Source organism: Arachis hypogaea, chromosome 3, assembly GCF_003086295.3.
Source record: "Arachis hypogaea cultivar Tifrunner chromosome 3, arahy.Tifrunner.gnm2.J5K5, whole genome shotgun sequence".
Lineage (NCBI taxonomy): Eukaryota > Viridiplantae > Streptophyta > Magnoliopsida > Fabales > Fabaceae > Arachis > Arachis hypogaea.
Window position 1 is genome coordinate 11,765,240 of NC_092038.1, and position 17,147 is coordinate 11,782,386.

Sequence of the window (17,147 nt, forward strand, 5' to 3'; positions counted from 1 at the left end):
GTGTTCAGTCTTTCGTACACTGTAGCTCTATCATTCTCTATATCTGAATCATTTTAAATCTCACCTGCCTCTACGTTTTCAAACTCAACATACAGTTCAATCTGTGGTTGTCGCACCTGAGTCTGTCGGTGAAGTTGGACCATATTCTGCATACTTTCTTTATCAATGATCGGCATAATATCAAACTATATTAGACCACCAAAAACTATAACGGAATGAGACCGTTCTGAAGCTCCATGAACGTTATGGTGCATGGAACCACAAACGAAAACTCATTCTGACACACGAACCTCACTCCCTCGTGAGTATTCCGTATAATCTCACTGTTGCGGTACACTACTAAATTTGCAGTACCTTCTATCACACCAAAAACACACTCAAACAACTCTTTTCTTCGCAATGGAATGGTATCAAACTTGGCCTTATATAGGCAGAGCACTCAACATGTACACCATGTATTGCATCACCATCAAATCACAGAACGACATGTAAGCAACACGCTCCCACGTGTTGAAGATTCCCTCAAATCACACATTGCCACGTCAGCAACATGTCCCCCACGTGTTGTCAGCTCGCCCTCCCCGTGCTGCGTCAGCACACCCCCCACATATTGATGTTGCACATCTAATATGTCCACCCACATGCAAATACACAAAAAACGTTCATTTCTATTCAAAATACCAACATACCATATTAGAAAAAATGAGCTTATGAATATATGTAAAATAATAAAAAAAAAACAAACAAAATAATCACACAAATGAGCTTATGAATATATGTAAAATAATTAAAAAAACAAACAAAATAATCACACAAGACATACTATCAACGCTTTGAAATATTAATATAATGTTGAATATCAACTTCTACTAATCCCTGCAAAAAATACGTTCTTCATGAAATTAAGGAATAAAACAATTTTTTTTTTTTGGTTTTCCACGGTATCCCTCAGCCCGGCAGGCCAAGGACTAATCCGCCGCAGTACTGAACTCCATTTAAGGGTTTGCCGCTGGCCAATGGGTTGTTGCATGCACAAGGCGGGATTCGAACCCCTGACACTTGCTTAAATATAGAAAAAAAATTTCCGTGAATAATATAAAAAAAAAACTAAAACAGTAAATAATTTTTTTTAAATGTAAAATATAGAAAGTAGTCACTCACCGGTGTTAAGCATTTATATTTTAAAATTTAAATTAAATAACAGTGTTAGTAGTTCCTAAAATTTAGGAAATATAATTAAATAAAAATTAAAAAAATAATATAACAAAATAAATTAAATTTAAAAATTAATTAAAAGATAAACTTTAAAGAACAAATAGCATTTTCCTACCTAAATCTTATACATGTATAGTATTACAATAGATAATATAGATGTTATGATTTTTTACATATGGTACATGGGAATCAACTTGGACGTTGTAACCAACGCGATTGAAGGATTAACAATTAATAATTTTCGAAAAACTGTGATAAAACTTGGTGTTACATGGCATAAAAAGGACTCGTGATATCCTACTATAAAAAAAAGGACTCACGATATCCTAGGTACTTTTTCTTCCCCAATTAACCATCTGGTCAACCAGCTTGGATCATCGGCGAAGAATTTACAAGATGTGGGAATGATTCCAAGGTCAGTCCCAACATGTTCATACTCCTTTAGAGCTGCTTCCATTTCCACGGCAATGGCACCATCATTTAGAATTTCAAATGAACTTGTGCTCAAAGCATTTGCATAGTGTTGCTCTCTCTCTGGGTCATTTTGGAAGAGTTCCAATGAAGGTCCCTGCATTGATGCATGCTCATTATTTCTCATGTGAGAGATATCATATCCATATGGTCGAAACTCTAAAGGTAGTTTGAGCATAATACCTGGCACAGATCAGCATAATGTTTATATATCTCACTGCTTTCATCTTGATCACCAAGGAGGGTACCTCCATACCAGCCGTTGGCCTCATTCGCCGAGGTCATTGTGAGGTACCTTTGAAAATTAAAAGTACACAGAGAGCATCATTAATAGACCCTAAAAAAAAAAAAAAAAAAAACTAAGGCATCATATACAACCTTAAAAGAATTAGAAAGGAGATTCTATCCTACTTGAAACCAAGTGCTACACGGTTATGGCAAATCGCACAGAATAATAGTTCAGAATTCTATCTATATCTGTTTATACAGTGCGTCAAAGATTTCAAAGGAAAACGAACATCTAAAATACACACCTTTGAAAAACATCCTCTTCATTCATATCACCGCTAGATGAAAGCCAATTCAAGTTGCAAAAGCCATTAACCTGAGATCCTTCAATGTCAATTTCTCGAGTAGTAGCTTTTGCAGCAGAGGAGCTTTCTTCATACTTTCTCTGGCCAAAAAGCCAATTGGGGCTTTTAAGTTGTATCTCACTGGACAAGGTACACAGAATCAGTGACTCGGAAAAATCCAGAGAAGAAATTCAACAGGCAATGTGCAACTCAACCAATATCAAGTAAGTTATCACATGCACAGAAAACATATTGCATTTTCCATCGGTCAGAAACACCACCCATAATTTGTCTCCCAAAATAGTAATACACAAAGCTGGATCAGGTGGTTGAAATTGGAACTAAGTTTATTTACTTCACTCTAGAATTAAGGCTCTAAACAAACAGATGAGAGAGACTATCTTCAAACAAATTTGCCAGTTATACATTAATAGTGAGGAGGCTTGAAGCTAACACCTTATGCATGCTATCCAAACCCTTCATCACTAAACCACTCCTAGTGGCTTTATCTTCGAACAATTATTGCACTGATCTTAACAAACTACTCAAGTGGCTAATAATTAGAAATGTAAAAGGCAATAGAGTTGAGAGAAAAGGTCATTTCAAGGAGAAATATCACAGGACAATACAGCATGCTGACTGCATTTACTGAATTAGTAATTAAAATACAATACAATCAAGTTAAGGAGGAAAAGGGCAATATCAACTACCATTATAATAAATAAACACGAAGCAGAGCTATAGGAAACTGGTGCAAGAATAAATGGCAAGACAAAGGCTAGTATTCACATGCATGGTAAAAATAAACCAATAGTTCTCTATAATCAGGAGAAAAAAAAAAGCAGTAAGTCATCTAAGGGAGTTACGCTGCATCAGGTGCAACACCGCTGCTTCCAGAGACACCACCTGGTCTTTGATCAGGTTCACTGCAAAGCCTTACATTTTTAATGGCGCTACAGGTCTTTTCAATCAACTTGTCAAATGAAGTCAATTTTATGCGGCAGAAGTCTTCTCTGCAAGCTGGTATAGGTGTGAATGTCATTCCATTACTTCCGGCAGGCTTGGCATTCAGTTCGCAACTGCAAAAACTCAGAGAATTGGAGATTGAGAAAGAGAAATGAACATTATATAAACATATAATTAATGATAAAACCAATGCCATATCTAACTTCATATAAAACATGTCAGGGATCAATTCTGCAAACAAGGAGGACTTACCAACTCTCAGGAATCAGATCATCCCCAATACCAGATACATGGAGATAATAATCCGAATCAAGCTCCCACAGAGCAGGTTTCCCTTCCTGTGGTTGGAAGTAACCTAAAAATCTGGAAATAGAAGACAAGATTAACACATTTAGAACCTAAAATTATCAAATCTTCTTATAAATGAGTTATGAAACCCCTCTATAAAAGGACAACAAGATCATTAAGATGAAATAAGAGGAAAGAATAATACAAGTTTATTGCATCTTGTTTTTCACCATCAGTATATGCATTGCTATAGTATCGTTTTATAGATTTTAAAAACTCCCTTGATTGTGTTGTTGCTTTCCATTTTCCCTGCCTTTCAGGAAACACCTACAATCGCCAAAAAGAACATATATAGTAAAAGCAGCAGGAGAGGACACTAAATAAAGCAAACATTTGTTAAACAGATAACATGAATTTGGAATCACACAAATATGCCATACAGTATTGTGAGCTGCAGAACCGCCATATTGCTGTGCAAGTGCATCTCCCATACTTTGATACATGTCCATTAGTGCAGCAGCAATACTACTATCAGGATCCACTTTTGGCACATCAGTCAAACCCATTGCATGGAGCTGACGTCCTAAAGCTTGAAGTCCATAAGCATACTGGGCAACATTTGTACGGTCCAAGCAATCAATGCAGTTGGTACGTAGAACTCCACTCTGATAGCGTGGTGCATCACCACTAGCACTCATCTTTTGGTTCTGATGGCTCGCATCATTTTCTCTGTCTCGAATGACCAGAGAATTTAGCATTTCACTAGCAGTTCCAATTCTTGTAAGGTCCCCAGAACTAGCTCTAAGATCTCTAAGTGAAGCATCCCTATAAAAACATGACGAAAAGTAATCACCATATATATAATCTTTCACAGTTATGGTTAAAATTCAACAAAAACTTGAACATTGGAAAACAGGCGAAAGAATGAATATTTGGTAACAAACTGAAAGCTGGAACGTACATCCCTGAACTTGTTCTGTTGCTCTTGTTGGTCCTCTTTATGATGGTGGGTTTACCACTGTAGTAAAAGCCTGTTAATTCAAGTGCTTCGCTTGCTACAGCTCCTAAAACTGCCAAAACATTGGCGGACTTGCTTTGAAAACATACGGGAAGAATAGAGAATTGTCAGGTGAAATGGAGACAACAATACTGCAGAACAAAAAGAACAAACCTAGAATGCTCACCTCTTTGCAAACTTGTGAAAGTCCCAGTGAATAAATTTAAGATGATTTTCTGCAGGTAGAATTTGGTTCAGATACCCAACAGCATTTGCAAATTCACGCCTAAGCATCATTTCTCGAGGTCGTTTCTCAACTGTCTGCATTTTGTAATTTACATGAGCTACAAAAATGTACTTTTCTTTTCATAAAAAGTTCATTAATAAGAGAAGAAAAATCATGTAGAACAGCCAGTATTATATCCAATTAATAGAGTTTACCAAATAATTCGTGCAAAATTGCAATGGAATCATTCAAAAATTCATGAGATTTTTTTTCAATAAAAGAATGTAATGATAAAGGGGCAAAAAGAGCAATAGAATCAGGAATATCCCCTAACAACTACTAAATAATAAAATAGCAACAAAGGAAAATGCAAAGGAAAACATACAGAATTCCCATAACTATGATTCAGAGAACAATAACAAGAAGAAGAACAACAGAGCCTTATCCCATGAGGTGAATCAGTTAAAAGATGATTCATAGTACAATCGATAAAAATACTGGGTAACTATTATTCACCCTTTCCATTGTTTATTTTTGTTTGAACAAAGACACAAATTCATTAAAAAGAGTTACCTTAATCAAATTAAGCACAATAATCGGATTGCCATATCTCTTAGCAAGATCTTCAAAATGTAATTTTGTTGCCTGATATGTTGGATCATACCTCTGCACTGAAGTCAAAACAAAGAGGGGGGGGGATAAAAACTTAGAAAAGAGATGGATAATAATAAGCAATTCAACAACTCAACTATCTTCGTACAGATTATGTCAGGCTTAGGGCTAAATCTCGAAGCTTCTTGTGACCAGAAAAGTGGTATTGACCCTCGCATTTGCACAACTGAACTCATTTTACCCTTGCAAGAGCCAGCTTCTTCATCAAGGACAATCTGCTCTGTCTCAACATCATTAGCAACTCTCCCGCGGTCATTCACCCCCCTTTTCAAGTAACTGCAGAAACAATTTAAGACAAAAAATAAACCTAGGTAGGTATTATTATTTTTCCAGAGAGACCACAATGTAAAATCAAATAGTATCATGGGACTGACAAACATGAAACATTGCTAACTACTGCTGTATATTACAATCCAACAAAAGCACATAGTGATAGATATGAAGAAAACAAGAACAAAGAGAAAAAAAATATTCCACTAACAGATTACAATTTATGGTGCAACCACTCTAATACTCATACCCTACGGATAATATACCAAAGAACACTAAAGATATGAGAGCTTATTCTTATTTGTTATCGAATAGATTGCACACTTCCATAATAAAAATAGGGAAAATTATACAATGCAACAAACTCTCAACTAAGATTATGACGCAAGACAACCCGGAGCCTATAACTAATCAAGCATACAAATAACTATGATCAATATCTAACATCACTGTCCAAACAGCTAGAGCGCATATCTCTCGGAAACCTACGATAACAGAAAGGGGGTTCGGCTGGGTGCGTTTGTTGGTTGGGGTTCCGGGGGGGAGGGGGGGAGGGGAGGGGTGGGAGACAAAAACAAGTTTGACCAGAAACCACATATTCACAACAAAGGCCCCCAAAACTAAACAAGTCATTAAAGACTTATACCATTAATGAGGGTAAATTTTCATTTGTGGATTAGGAAGTACCAGACCACGCCAAATGCAAACCACAGGGACATATTGGCAAACCAATTAAAGAATAGAGTTATTGGAGAAGGGGGATGGAAAGAAAAAGGGGGTGTTAAACCTGCTGTACGAAAAGAAGGAGGAGGATTCAGAAAATAATAGTAAGTATTGCCTAATTAAGTTCCAAAGGACATTCACCTAGCAAAGAAAACAGTGAGATGAATATGAAAGATAATAAAGGTAAGTAGCCAACAAGACAGAACTTCAGGATAAATAAATAGCAAGGTGCATGTTGCTTTGAAACAGATTACAGATAATTATATGACCAAGGCAATGGATAAGAGTAAGACCAATTAAAAGAGAAAATACATCAGCAGGGACCGAAAAGGAGAGCATGCACAAGGTAAGTGCCAATGACAGAACTGACATCAGATAAGGGCTGTCTTGAACAGAAGAGGTTTGAATAAAATGAGGATTTTGGATATACAAGGAAGACGAACAAAGAAAATCTCCCCAAACTCTCCAACAAAGGAGACCTTATAGAGGTATTCATTGCAAAGATAGAATAAGAGGCTAACCTGGTTTGTTGCTCCTCCTCCTTCAATCCTTCCCTGGACAAATCACAACACATAATTGCCTATGGGGGGTAAAACTTAATATAAACTGTTTATTTTATCCAAAAAAGATTGATTTTGAAAAAGAAGAGAATAATAAAAGTAACTCATCACTAAATATGATATAAGAGGGAAATAATGTTTATGCAAACTGCAAATTGAAGTAGCACACAAGTGCAACGAATTTGGGAACATCGATTCTCGAACACAAGCCCAACCAAGGATGTAGCACATACTGCACTCATATGATGAGGTTTAGTCGAATAAACCCCTAATGTCAACATGCTTCCTAATTTTGCGACTATCACACCCCTATAGAGCTGAACAACAGAGATAACAGTTGTGGTACCAAATGTATAACAAGTTCATTCTAAACGATTAGTTTGTCACACTTGTCTAATCCAGCCAATTGATACGACACATGATAGGATCACAATATATTTCCTTATGTTTTATCAACTTGCATATCGGTGTGTAGAATAGGACCAAGGCTTATAAGGATACCCTGTACCTGCACAGTTCTATATCGAAACATTGTATTGTCCTTACCAACCCCAGAAGCAGTTTATATAGCTCCACATAGCCTCTAATCAGCATTGTTCACTTCTGGTTGAATTATAACTATTAGCTAACCTATCAACCACTACTGTTTAGTTCCAGTGACTCGAGTGCTACAGAAAATTACTATAGTAATAAGATGAAAAGTTGGGAGTGTTTTTAACATAAACAAAGATTTCCATTAACCTTGAACTCAAAGAGGGAGACCAACAACATCATATCATATGATATTATAACAATCATATATAGCCACAAATTTAGCAGGAACAAATTCAAACCAAATCATGAAAGCTTATGGAATAATGATCATATTTGAATTACCAAAATGATTCCATGATATCTGAATAAATACCACAAAAGGTTCAACATGAATGAAGTATCCAAACAAGTACATACCGTGTGCCTGCAAAATGTCTAGAACGTCTAGAAATCAAGGTAACACCGAAGTCCCTTCCAAAGATTGATAGGCGAGCCTGCCAATTTTTAAAATCATAAATAAGTCAAACAGGAAAACATTTTTTACCCTTATGTCTTGCATTTATTTCAAAGGAGTCTAAAAAACAGCTTCCAAAGAGTCTTCAAGAGCTCAATGTCCAAAGCTGCTGTCTGATTAAATTTGATAAGAGGGAAAATTTTCAAGATAACGAACCTTAACCTGCTATATCCTAAGGAACTATAAACCTATCTACCATACCTTTGATGCAGAACCAGAATTAATTTGCTTTAGTAGTAAGTTAGTAACAATTCTCATCTTGTTTTAGTAGTAGGTAGTTTATTTATAGATATTATCAAATTTATCATGGAATCCTGAATGAAAATACATGCTTGAAATAAGCTTACACAAACATTCGAGAAATAACAAAACATACCTGCCTAAAATGGCCATGAACTAAAGCTATGGTCCAAATGGTGTTGTTGCATCTTGATCTGATTGCTTGTGTTAAATAAGCATTCCAAACGAAAATATTATCATACGACATCCCTCCATCTGGATCAGTCGAGACATTCTTTTGCAAACTTTGCATAATAGGGTAAGTGTAACTAAAAAAGAAGTCCTTCGTCAAATCGACACTGGAGAGAAGCTTTTTGTACCTGCAGAAGTGAGAAGATGTTGTTTCACTTGTTTTGGATTCTGAATGCAGAGAAGCAAACTATACCTGAAGTTAGCTAGGCCAATTACCTTTGCTCAGTTTTAGAGTGAGCTACGTCAGATTGAATTGTAACATGCGGAATTGTAATCAATTGACTTTCTCTGATGCTATAGATAGCATGACCACATATGGAACCAATTTGTCTACGCTTAGTAACAAGAATCAAATAATAGGATTCCAGAAACCTAATGCACCCTACACAAGAAGGAATGAAATCAATATAACTGGTGGAAATGAAGCATATACGGCATAGATAGATAGATAGAAGGGTATGAAGATGGACAAACCGGCAATTCCAAAGACCTTGGCGACGAAAGTGAGGCCGCCGGTGGCCCTATTGCCTTCGGCAATACGCTGAAGGAGGCTTTTGATTTCATGTGGGGAATACAAGACAGGGTCTTCGCTGATATTCAAATCAGAGGGCTCTGATCGATCGATTTTCAGTACTCGGAAGAACCTCTTGTGGCGATCACTCCCGATCAGGTAGAACCGCTGATAGTATATCAAATGAAACAGTTATTGATTTCTAGGGTTGAATTGAATTGAATGAAAATGGGGGAAAATAGAAGGGGTAGGTAGGTACCGCTCTGGTTTCATAGAGCCTGAATTTCTCGAGGGCTAAGGAATCAGGATCCGATTCGGGATCATTGGAAGGGTGCACTTTTGCTGAATTGCATTGAGCGTAGACCGATGATCCCGTCTTCTTGACCCCCAATTCAATATTCTCCGGTTTCGCCATCATCCACACTCATCACTCTTCTTTTATCTTCTCTTATCTTTGTCGCCCACTTCAAAATTATATTATTACAAGCAGAATCAAAATCAAATAAATAAATAAGTTTCAGCTCTCGCTCCTATTAATGCTTTTGCAGTTTCGACTATCCACTCTCCAGTTTCCACCCTGATTAATCTCACCAATTGGTCAATTACCAATATTTTTTCTGTTTTGCGGCCACGTAAAATTAGCCATCAGTTTTGTTTCCCTGAGCTGAGCTTTATGTATTATACTTGTTATTTTTATTATTAGTAAAATAATTAAAACTAATAATATTGAATTCGTCTAGAAGTAGAAGCCTTTGCTAAATCCCTTCTTGGTGAGGCAACAATACTTTTTGAGAGAACCCAGTTCAAATTTTATACCAGATTAATTACTGTGTATAATAAGGTCCAAATATTAGTACTATATAAGGGGAAAAAAACTAGAAACAAACTGTTTTTAATCCAAATAATATTTTAATATTTTAAAATGCATAAAATAATGAAGCGCCATAAACTTTTGATAAAATAACAAAAATTACTAATTTGACAAATACAATGTCCACACATGTTAGCCGCCTTTGCTTTTTATCACTTAGTTAACCTAGTATTCTGTACAACACTCTTGTCCTCGCCCAAAAATAATTAAAAAAAAAACATTCGAATAGTAAATATTACTTGCTTTATTAGTTAATGAGAAAATTAACTAATTCATGTTCAACATATGATTTGTCAAGCTTTATTATTAGGTTTTTTTTTTTCCCACTCTCTACTGAATAATGGCAAATTTTCAACGCCAATGTAATGCTTATGAATGAGCTTTGGCCTTGTTTTTCGACCAAAGAAAAAAAAAACATACAATATTTCATCCATCACTGCTGAAAACTAATAATAATAATAATAATAATAATAATAATAATAATAATAATAAAGGAAAAAAAGGACCACACACGTGTAGAGAGAATGAATGATGAGGAAGAGAACTACAAGTTATCTATCCATCCATAAGAAAATATAAGAGAGGAGGAAGGAGTATATAGAACTACCTAGAAGAGAAAGGGAAGAGAAAAATGTCACATATCTCTGTCTACTGCTGTAACAACTTCAGTTTGGCTGGTCCCCAAGCATTCACAACCACCAGAAGATGCATCACAACACCCTTTGCTGCTAAATCTGGAGGATTTTCACTTAATTCGGTGTGCTCTCTTCTCTTAATCTGCACGCCTCGCACTCGTTTAGATTATAAATTTATTCATACTAACAAATGCCCTACTATTTAATCAAGTTCTGTCCACTTAAGCCATGTATATATGATGCAGCTTCAGCGTGTCTCTTATTTCATCATTTCAAGTTTTCAACTAAATGACTGATCATCTTCCCTGCTATTTAATTTCGCAGATACTTAAAGGTTGTGAAACCTGTAGCGGAAAAGGAGCCATCGAATGCCCTGGATGTAAGGTCATATATACATTCCTTAAACATCCACCTTCCTTCCCTAACTAACACATTATTCATTCCTTGCTAGATTTTTTTTTAAACAAATTCGTTCAAACACTGGTTATTTATTTTGGAGTATATGACAGGGGACGGGAAAGAATAAGAAGAATGGGAATATATTTGAAAGATGGAAGTAAGTTATTCTCCCTGGCATATACTTTCTCGTGTTATATTATTTTCTTTTTCCTAACATCAAATAATTAGCTTCTATCGTTGATTCGTTGTAGATGTTTTGACTGTCAAGGATTCGGGCTAAAGAGTTGCCCCAGCTGCGGAAAGGGAGGGTTGACGCCGGAACAGAGAGGAGAAAGATAGAATTTGTGGCAGTTGCAGTGTATTGTATGGATCCCATGATGAAAAATGCTCTTGCTGTATTTTGTAGTGGAATGTATATTTTATTTCCAAATGCAATTAAGTATTAGCGATTGTGAAATAAGATTTCAAAACCGTAATACCAGCGAGAAAAAAAATTAGTTAGAATTTATTTTATTTGATATTTATTAATTATTATCATATTAATAAATATTAAATAAAGTAAGTTTTAGTTATTTTTAATTAATTTTTTTGTTATTAAATCTTTTTTATTTTAAAAATATTATTATATTAAAATTAATTATAAAAATCAATTATTAAAATTGATTGTATTTGTATATAAATATATTGTTTAATTTATTTTTAATATATATTTTATATTTTAATTTTTACTAATAATTTATTTTAATATACACTTATTGAGAAGATCTAATATACATTTTCTCTTCGATAGAAATTGTTATGGTACTTAAAATTTTGTGTTTAATTTATCAAAAAAAAAATTTAAAGTAGAGATGTCAAAATTAGTAATGACTCGTGAGTCAGCTTAGAAAATCGGTTAATTTAGCTCAATTTGTATAATTCTCGAGTTAAACGAGTTCCATTTTTTTTTCTTTTTATTTTTTTATATTTAGGTATATAAAATCTTTTTTCAAATACAAAAACTCTCTTTTTTGTTAACTATAGTGTTTTAAACTTATATATAAATTATAAATTTTGAACACATTCAAAAAATAAAAGTGTAATATTTCAAATTAATTTTCAGATATTTTTAGTTGGATATTTTAACTTTGGATAAATTTTTATTATTAAACTGATTCTAATTATTTTTATTTCGTTGAACCAATTGATAATGTTTTATATTCTATTAAAATATTTAGACAATTCAAATTTATTATTATTTAACAAAAATATAAAATTTAAAAAAATTGAAATGAAAATGTTTAAAGACTAATCGTCTCTATTAATATTAATCAAGATTTCTATCATTATCTTATTTTTATACTATTAAAATTTAAAATTTAATATTCAGTATTTAGCATGTACAATATTGACTAAGTATTGATTAAAAAAATTTGTTGGTCATGTGAGATTCTTCAATTTAAATTTCTTGTATCGATACTTCTATGTAAATGAGTTGGGACTAATTCATTTATGAAATAAAATTTTTGAATAATTTAGAATTAAGTTAACTATTAATTCCGTATTTATAAATTTTAGATAAAAAATTTTTAAAAGATATTATTGATAAAATAGTTCTAGAATGATTTGAAAATATAATAAAAAAATTCAATAAATATTATTTTTTATAAGTAAAAAAAATGGATAAGTATAATTTTGGTCTTCAACGTAGAGGCCGAAAATCGATTTCGTCCTCGACCTTTTTTTCGCTATAAAATAGTCTTTAAAGTTTTAATTTATTTTAAAATCGTTTTTTTTACCAATTTTATTTTTTTTATTATCAAACTACCCCTTATTAAAAAAATTATAAAATAAAATAAACATAAAATAAAAAAAAAGAAAGAAAAGAAAGGCATACAAAGAATCGAGGGAGAGAAAGAAAGGGGGTGGGGCGTGAGAAAAGCGGGGGCAGGGAAGGGAAGCCACACCGCCATATTGCCGCACTGTTGCTCCGTTGCCTGTGATCTGCCACTGAATTGGATTTTTTTTAGAATTTCTAAATTTTTTGTGAGATTTGTTGTGGAATATCTATAATTTAAATATTTGTGATTTAGCTTGAATTTGAAATATTGTTGTTGTTGAATTTGTTGATTATTGTTCAAAGTGTATGTTGCTTGAATTTCTTTAAAAGAAGATGAAGAAGCAGAGCAAGAATAAAAGAGGAAGAATTTTAGTTTTGAATTTTGTTGATGGTTCTAAGTTTTGATTGTTCTTATTTTTTTAGTTCTAATTTTCTGAGATGGGGTGGTGGTAGGTTCTGGTGTTGATGATGATGGTAGGTGTGGTGGTGGGTTCTGTTTTGAGTTTTGTTGTTCTTCTGATGATGATGGTGATGACGACCATGATGATAATGGTGGTGGTAGTGGTGGATTTTTGTTCAGCTTGGCCTTTTGGTTGATTTTGGTTGATTTTGGAGAAAGTTTTGATGATGATGATGACCATGATGATACTGGTGGTGGTGGTGGGTTCTGGTTGGGCGTAGGCTTTTGTTCTGGTGGTGGTGGTGGTTGATTTTGGGGTGAAGGGAGAAGGGTATTTTCGTCCGAAGGACGATTTTAAAACAAACTGAAATCTTGGGGACCATTTTGGAGCGAAAAAAAGGCCGGGGACGAAATCGATTTTCGGCCTCTACGTTAGAGACCAAAATCATACTTATCCCTAAAAAAAAAACTTTCATGATTAGCAAATGACTTATTTATTAGATCTAAATTTTTGTGACAATATTTGAGCAAATATTTAAAAAGCTTATAGAAAAATTCGGAGCAAAATTTGATCTCTAAATTTTTCTTTTTATTTTTCAAAAAAATGTGCTCACTCCCAATAATTTTTTTTAAAAAATTCACTTGATAAAAAATTATCAAAAATTTTAAAAATGAAAATATTTTATTTTTCTAATAATGATTACAAAAATTTATATTAAAATTTGATCTCTAAATTTATTTTTTAGAATATATATTTAATGTTTATTTTTTTATCGTGTTTTTAATTCTTTCTATGACTTCTTTGTTGTTAATATTTTTGAGATTTGTTTTGATACGAATTTTTTAATGCCATTTAATAGTTTACCCTTTAGAATTAATCATAATTATTAGGGTAAAAAACTCAAATAAGCTAAGGAGAGCTCCAAATTACCCAAATCAGCCAAATCAAAAATCCACACCTGAATCCACCAGGACGAATTATTATATAATTCGAATCAATAAGATTCGAATTATACTATAAAGTAATTTGAATTGATATAATTCGAATTAAATGCATGCAACGAATTAAAGTAATTCGAATTGAGTTAATTCGAATTACCAGGAAGGAAACAAGACAAAGTAATTCGAAACAAGTTGTTTCGAATTACACTGGACTAATTCGAATTTACTTAATTCGAATTAGTATGTGAGCGTGTGATACAACATAATTCGAAACAAATTGTTTCGAATTATATATATATAGTGCGAACCAGAGCTGTATATATATGCTGTGAACTCATGATGCTCTCAACAAAGAGGGGAGATGGCTAGTGCGGAGAGTTTCCTAGTGCTGGTACATTACAGAGGGTCGATTAAGAGAAAAACTCGGTCCGGCGTGAAGTTCACTGATAAGGATCCCCTATGTATTATCGTGACGCCAACAACCACCTACGATCCTCCCCGTGGCATTTGCACTAGTTGAGGGTGAGAATGCTGAGTCATGGTCTTTCTTTCTTTCCCACCTCCGTGAGCACGTGACACCTCAGCCGGGTCTGTTAGTTATTTCAGATAGGCATAATGGTATCAAGGCAGCCCTCGAGGCTCCAGATGGGGGATGGCTACCCCCGGCTGCGTACCGGGCGTTCTGCATTCGACACGTTGCAGCGAATTTTGCCTTGACGTTCAAGGGAAAAGATGCCCGGAGGCTTCTTGTTAACGCCGCATATGCCAAGACCGAAGTGGAGTTCGACTACTGGTTTGACATTCTGCGCTCTGAGAATCCGGCAATGTGTGACTGGGCGAACCGAATCGAGTATTCGTTGTGGACACAGTACTGTGATGAGGGTCGGAGGTTCGGGCACATGACGACCAATATTTCGGAATGTGTCAACTCAATCCTGAAGGGGGTAAGAAACCTCCCTGTTTGCTCGCTAGTGAAGGCCACATACGGAAGGCTAGCTGAGCTATTTGTCCGTAAGGGTAGGGAGGCCGAGGCTCAGATGGGTACTGGACAACAATTCAGTCAATACTTAGTAAAGTGTATCGAGGCCAACCTGAAGACAGCCAGGTGCTTCACGGTGGCTGTTTACGACAGGGATAACTCGGAGTACACCGTTGCTGAGACGACTCCGACAAGTTCATTCTCTCTTGGTACGTACAGGGTCTCATTAGGGTCTAAGACTTGTGATTGTGGATACTTCCAAGCACTTCATTTTCCCTGTCCGCACGCACTGGCATGCTGTGCTTATTCACGACTTACATGGCAGCCTTACGTCCACGAGGTCTATCGCCTTAGTTCCGTTTTCGGTGTCTATCAGATGGGATTTACACCTCCCATTCCAGAGGGTTTCTGGCCACCTTATGTCGGGCCTACCGTTATACCGGATCCGAATATGAGGCGTGCGATGGAGGGTCGTCCTAGATCCACAAGAATTCGCACCAACATGGATGAAGCAGATCCGAACCGGCCAAAGAGATGTGGCCTCTGCAGGCAGCCAGGTCACACCAGGCGTAGTTTTCCACAAGCCGCAGGCCCCAGCGGAACTACTGGAAATCAATAGGAGATTTGGTTTGTATGTTTTTATTTGTTAATGTATTAGCACTTGTCTTCTACTTCAGTTAGCAACCATTGTTCTCCGTGGAACTAAGTTGTTTCCTATGAGTAATGAAAATTGTTATTCGTACCAAATATTTCTGTTGAATGTCTTTTAAATGATTGAAATTAATATCTAAAACAAACAACATTATATCATGGGATGACTGATAACGAATAACATAACATCAAACTATATATCATAACATAAAAGTAGAAGACATCAAAGTAAATGACATAACAAAACATCAAAGTACATAACATAACATCAAATAACATAACAACAAAGTACATACCCCAACAATGATAACCAACCAACAAGGTACACAATATAAATATAACAACATGACATACACCACTATCCATAAATCATTTAAATAGGTGTGATCCAGTGTCGCAACGGCGTGGCACCCGTGTCCGATAACCCCTACGTATAAATGGCTCCTCATCCTCAATCGACTCGTCGCTGTCATCTGGAACTGGCTGTCTCGGGGTCATAGGCACAACATGCACGGGTCTGGATGATGACGGGCCGGCAACTGAATGTGACCCAATAGTCTGGGCCGATGCTGGGGTCCCACCCATGGCAAAAGGATGCGCAGGAGCTATCGTGGCAGGCTCGTTCAGATCTACATCCAGGGGTGCCTGTGTTCCTGTCGTCTGAACCCGTCCGGCTGCAGCCTCATCATCCTGCATGATGGTCCGGATATCATCAAGGAAATGCGGTCCACCGAACTCGGCCACAATGCCATCACTAGCAAGTAAGTCTCCAAACATCGAGCCCGGACTCACCCATGGAGTACTCTCCTGAAGGGTATGATCATCACCGGGAACACCTACGAAATAATCTCCAAGACCTCCACCACCAAGCCCAGCATCAGTGTGACTCGTGGGATCTCCCATACTAGATCCATGCGACCCACCATCATGCCCGCCCTGATGGGCCCTATCAACCCCCGCAACATCACCTCCCCCAGGCATCTGGGCACCATCTCTAGCAGCACCCACCCTCCTCCTGCCTCCACGACCACAAACTCTCCCCCCACCCCTAACTGGGTCGTCGACGTCATCCATAACCCGATCCACCCAGTTCCACTCACGCTGGCTACGACGTGTCCCAACTCGTGCTCTCCGCTCAATACAACGTCTGTCAGGAACATCCTCGACCCGGTCCATATCTGGAAGTCGGCCTGCACCCCTCTGCGTCACCTCATCTGGAATAGGAATACCTCTCGGATCCCCCAATAACATCTCCAGCGACAGAAACTTCTTTCCGTGCTGATACCACCATGTCAAGAAATCATGTGACGGACTGGGGTCGGGCACGATGTCAAACTGTAGAATGTGCTCCGCACGCTCCTGCCAGTGAAGATGCCACTCAGCGTATTGTGCCGGGAACCAACGGTCACCTCCTCTCCCGTCCTTGGACATCAAGAAGTCGATGTTCAGGGCGGGAGACGG

At 36.3% G+C, this 17,147-nt stretch overlaps 3 protein-coding genes across 4 annotated transcripts; 2 read left to right on the forward strand and 1 right to left on the reverse strand.

Moving 5' to 3' along the window:
- Positions 1-1,303: 1,303 nt before the first annotated feature.
- Positions 1,304-10,234, reverse strand: LOC112789510 (phosphatidylinositol-3-phosphatase SAC1). 2 transcript variants are annotated; one of them, XM_025831437.3, is made up of 17 exons: positions 9,250-10,234; positions 8,954-9,158; positions 8,696-8,861; positions 8,385-8,607; positions 7,912-7,988; positions 6,922-6,954; positions 5,496-5,683; positions 5,309-5,406; positions 4,697-4,830; positions 4,474-4,605; positions 3,953-4,337; positions 3,718-3,839; positions 3,477-3,587; positions 3,125-3,337; positions 2,220-2,399; positions 1,870-1,981; positions 1,304-1,783 (listed from the first exon to the last, which is right to left on the reverse strand). In XM_025831437.3, the coding sequence occupies exons 1-17, from the start codon at positions 9,406-9,408 to the stop codon at positions 1,532-1,534; spliced, it is 2,790 nt and encodes a 929-aa protein (XP_025687222.1). In that variant the 5' UTR covers positions 9,409-10,234; the 3' UTR covers positions 1,304-1,531. The 2 variants fall into 2 exon arrangements, with proteins under 2 accessions (XP_025687222.1, XP_025687223.1); XM_025831438.3 differs by lacking the exon at positions 6,922-6,954 and having other exon boundaries at positions 9,250-9,825.
- A 17-nt stretch (positions 10,235-10,251) lies between these two features.
- LOC112769576 (uncharacterized) lies at positions 10,252-11,352 on the forward strand. The gene is made up of 4 exons (XM_025814083.2): positions 10,252-10,618; positions 10,821-10,880; positions 11,006-11,052; positions 11,147-11,352. The coding sequence occupies exons 1-4, from the start codon at positions 10,493-10,495 to the stop codon at positions 11,232-11,234; spliced, it is 321 nt and encodes a 106-aa protein (XP_025669868.1). The 5' UTR covers positions 10,252-10,492; the 3' UTR covers positions 11,235-11,352.
- Positions 11,353-14,417: 3,065 nt separating this feature from the next.
- LOC114927447 (uncharacterized) lies at positions 14,418-15,654 on the forward strand. Its single transcript, XM_029297371.1, has 2 exons — positions 14,418-14,447; positions 14,683-15,654. The coding sequence occupies exons 1-2, from the start codon at positions 14,418-14,420 to the stop codon at positions 15,652-15,654; spliced, it is 1,002 nt and encodes a 333-aa protein (XP_029153204.1).
- The last annotated feature ends 1,493 nt before the right edge of the window (positions 15,655-17,147 follow it).

Excerpts from the sequence above, each read along its gene's own strand:
- LOC112789510 (XM_025831437.3), bottom strand. The coding sequence starts at position 9,408 with ATGATGGCGAAACCGGAGAATATTGAATTGGGGGTCAAGAAGACGGGA. Across the intron at positions 3,840-3,952 it reads GTTCTGCAGCTCACAATACT|GTGTTTCCTGAAAGGCAGGG; the intron begins GTATGGCATATT and ends TGGCGATTGTAG. Across the intron at positions 3,338-3,476 it reads GATCTGATTCCTGAGAGTTG|TTGCGAACTGAATGCCAAGC; the intron begins GTAAGTCCTCCT and ends GAGTTTTTGCAG.
- LOC112769576 (XM_025814083.2), top strand. The coding sequence starts at position 10,493 with ATGTCACATATCTCTGTCTACTGCTGTAACAACTTCAGTTTGGCTGGT. Across the intron at positions 10,619-10,820 it reads GAGGATTTTCACTTAATTCG|ATACTTAAAGGTTGTGAAAC; the intron begins GTGTGCTCTCTT and ends TTAATTTCGCAG. Across the intron at positions 10,881-11,005 it reads TCGAATGCCCTGGATGTAAG|GGGACGGGAAAGAATAAGAA; the intron begins GTCATATATACA and ends AGTATATGACAG.
- LOC114927447 (XM_029297371.1), top strand. The coding sequence starts at position 14,418 with ATGGCTAGTGCGGAGAGTTTCCTAGTGCTG. Across the intron at positions 14,448-14,682 it reads CGGAGAGTTTCCTAGTGCTG|GCAGCCCTCGAGGCTCCAGA; the intron begins GTACATTACAGA and ends AATGGTATCAAG.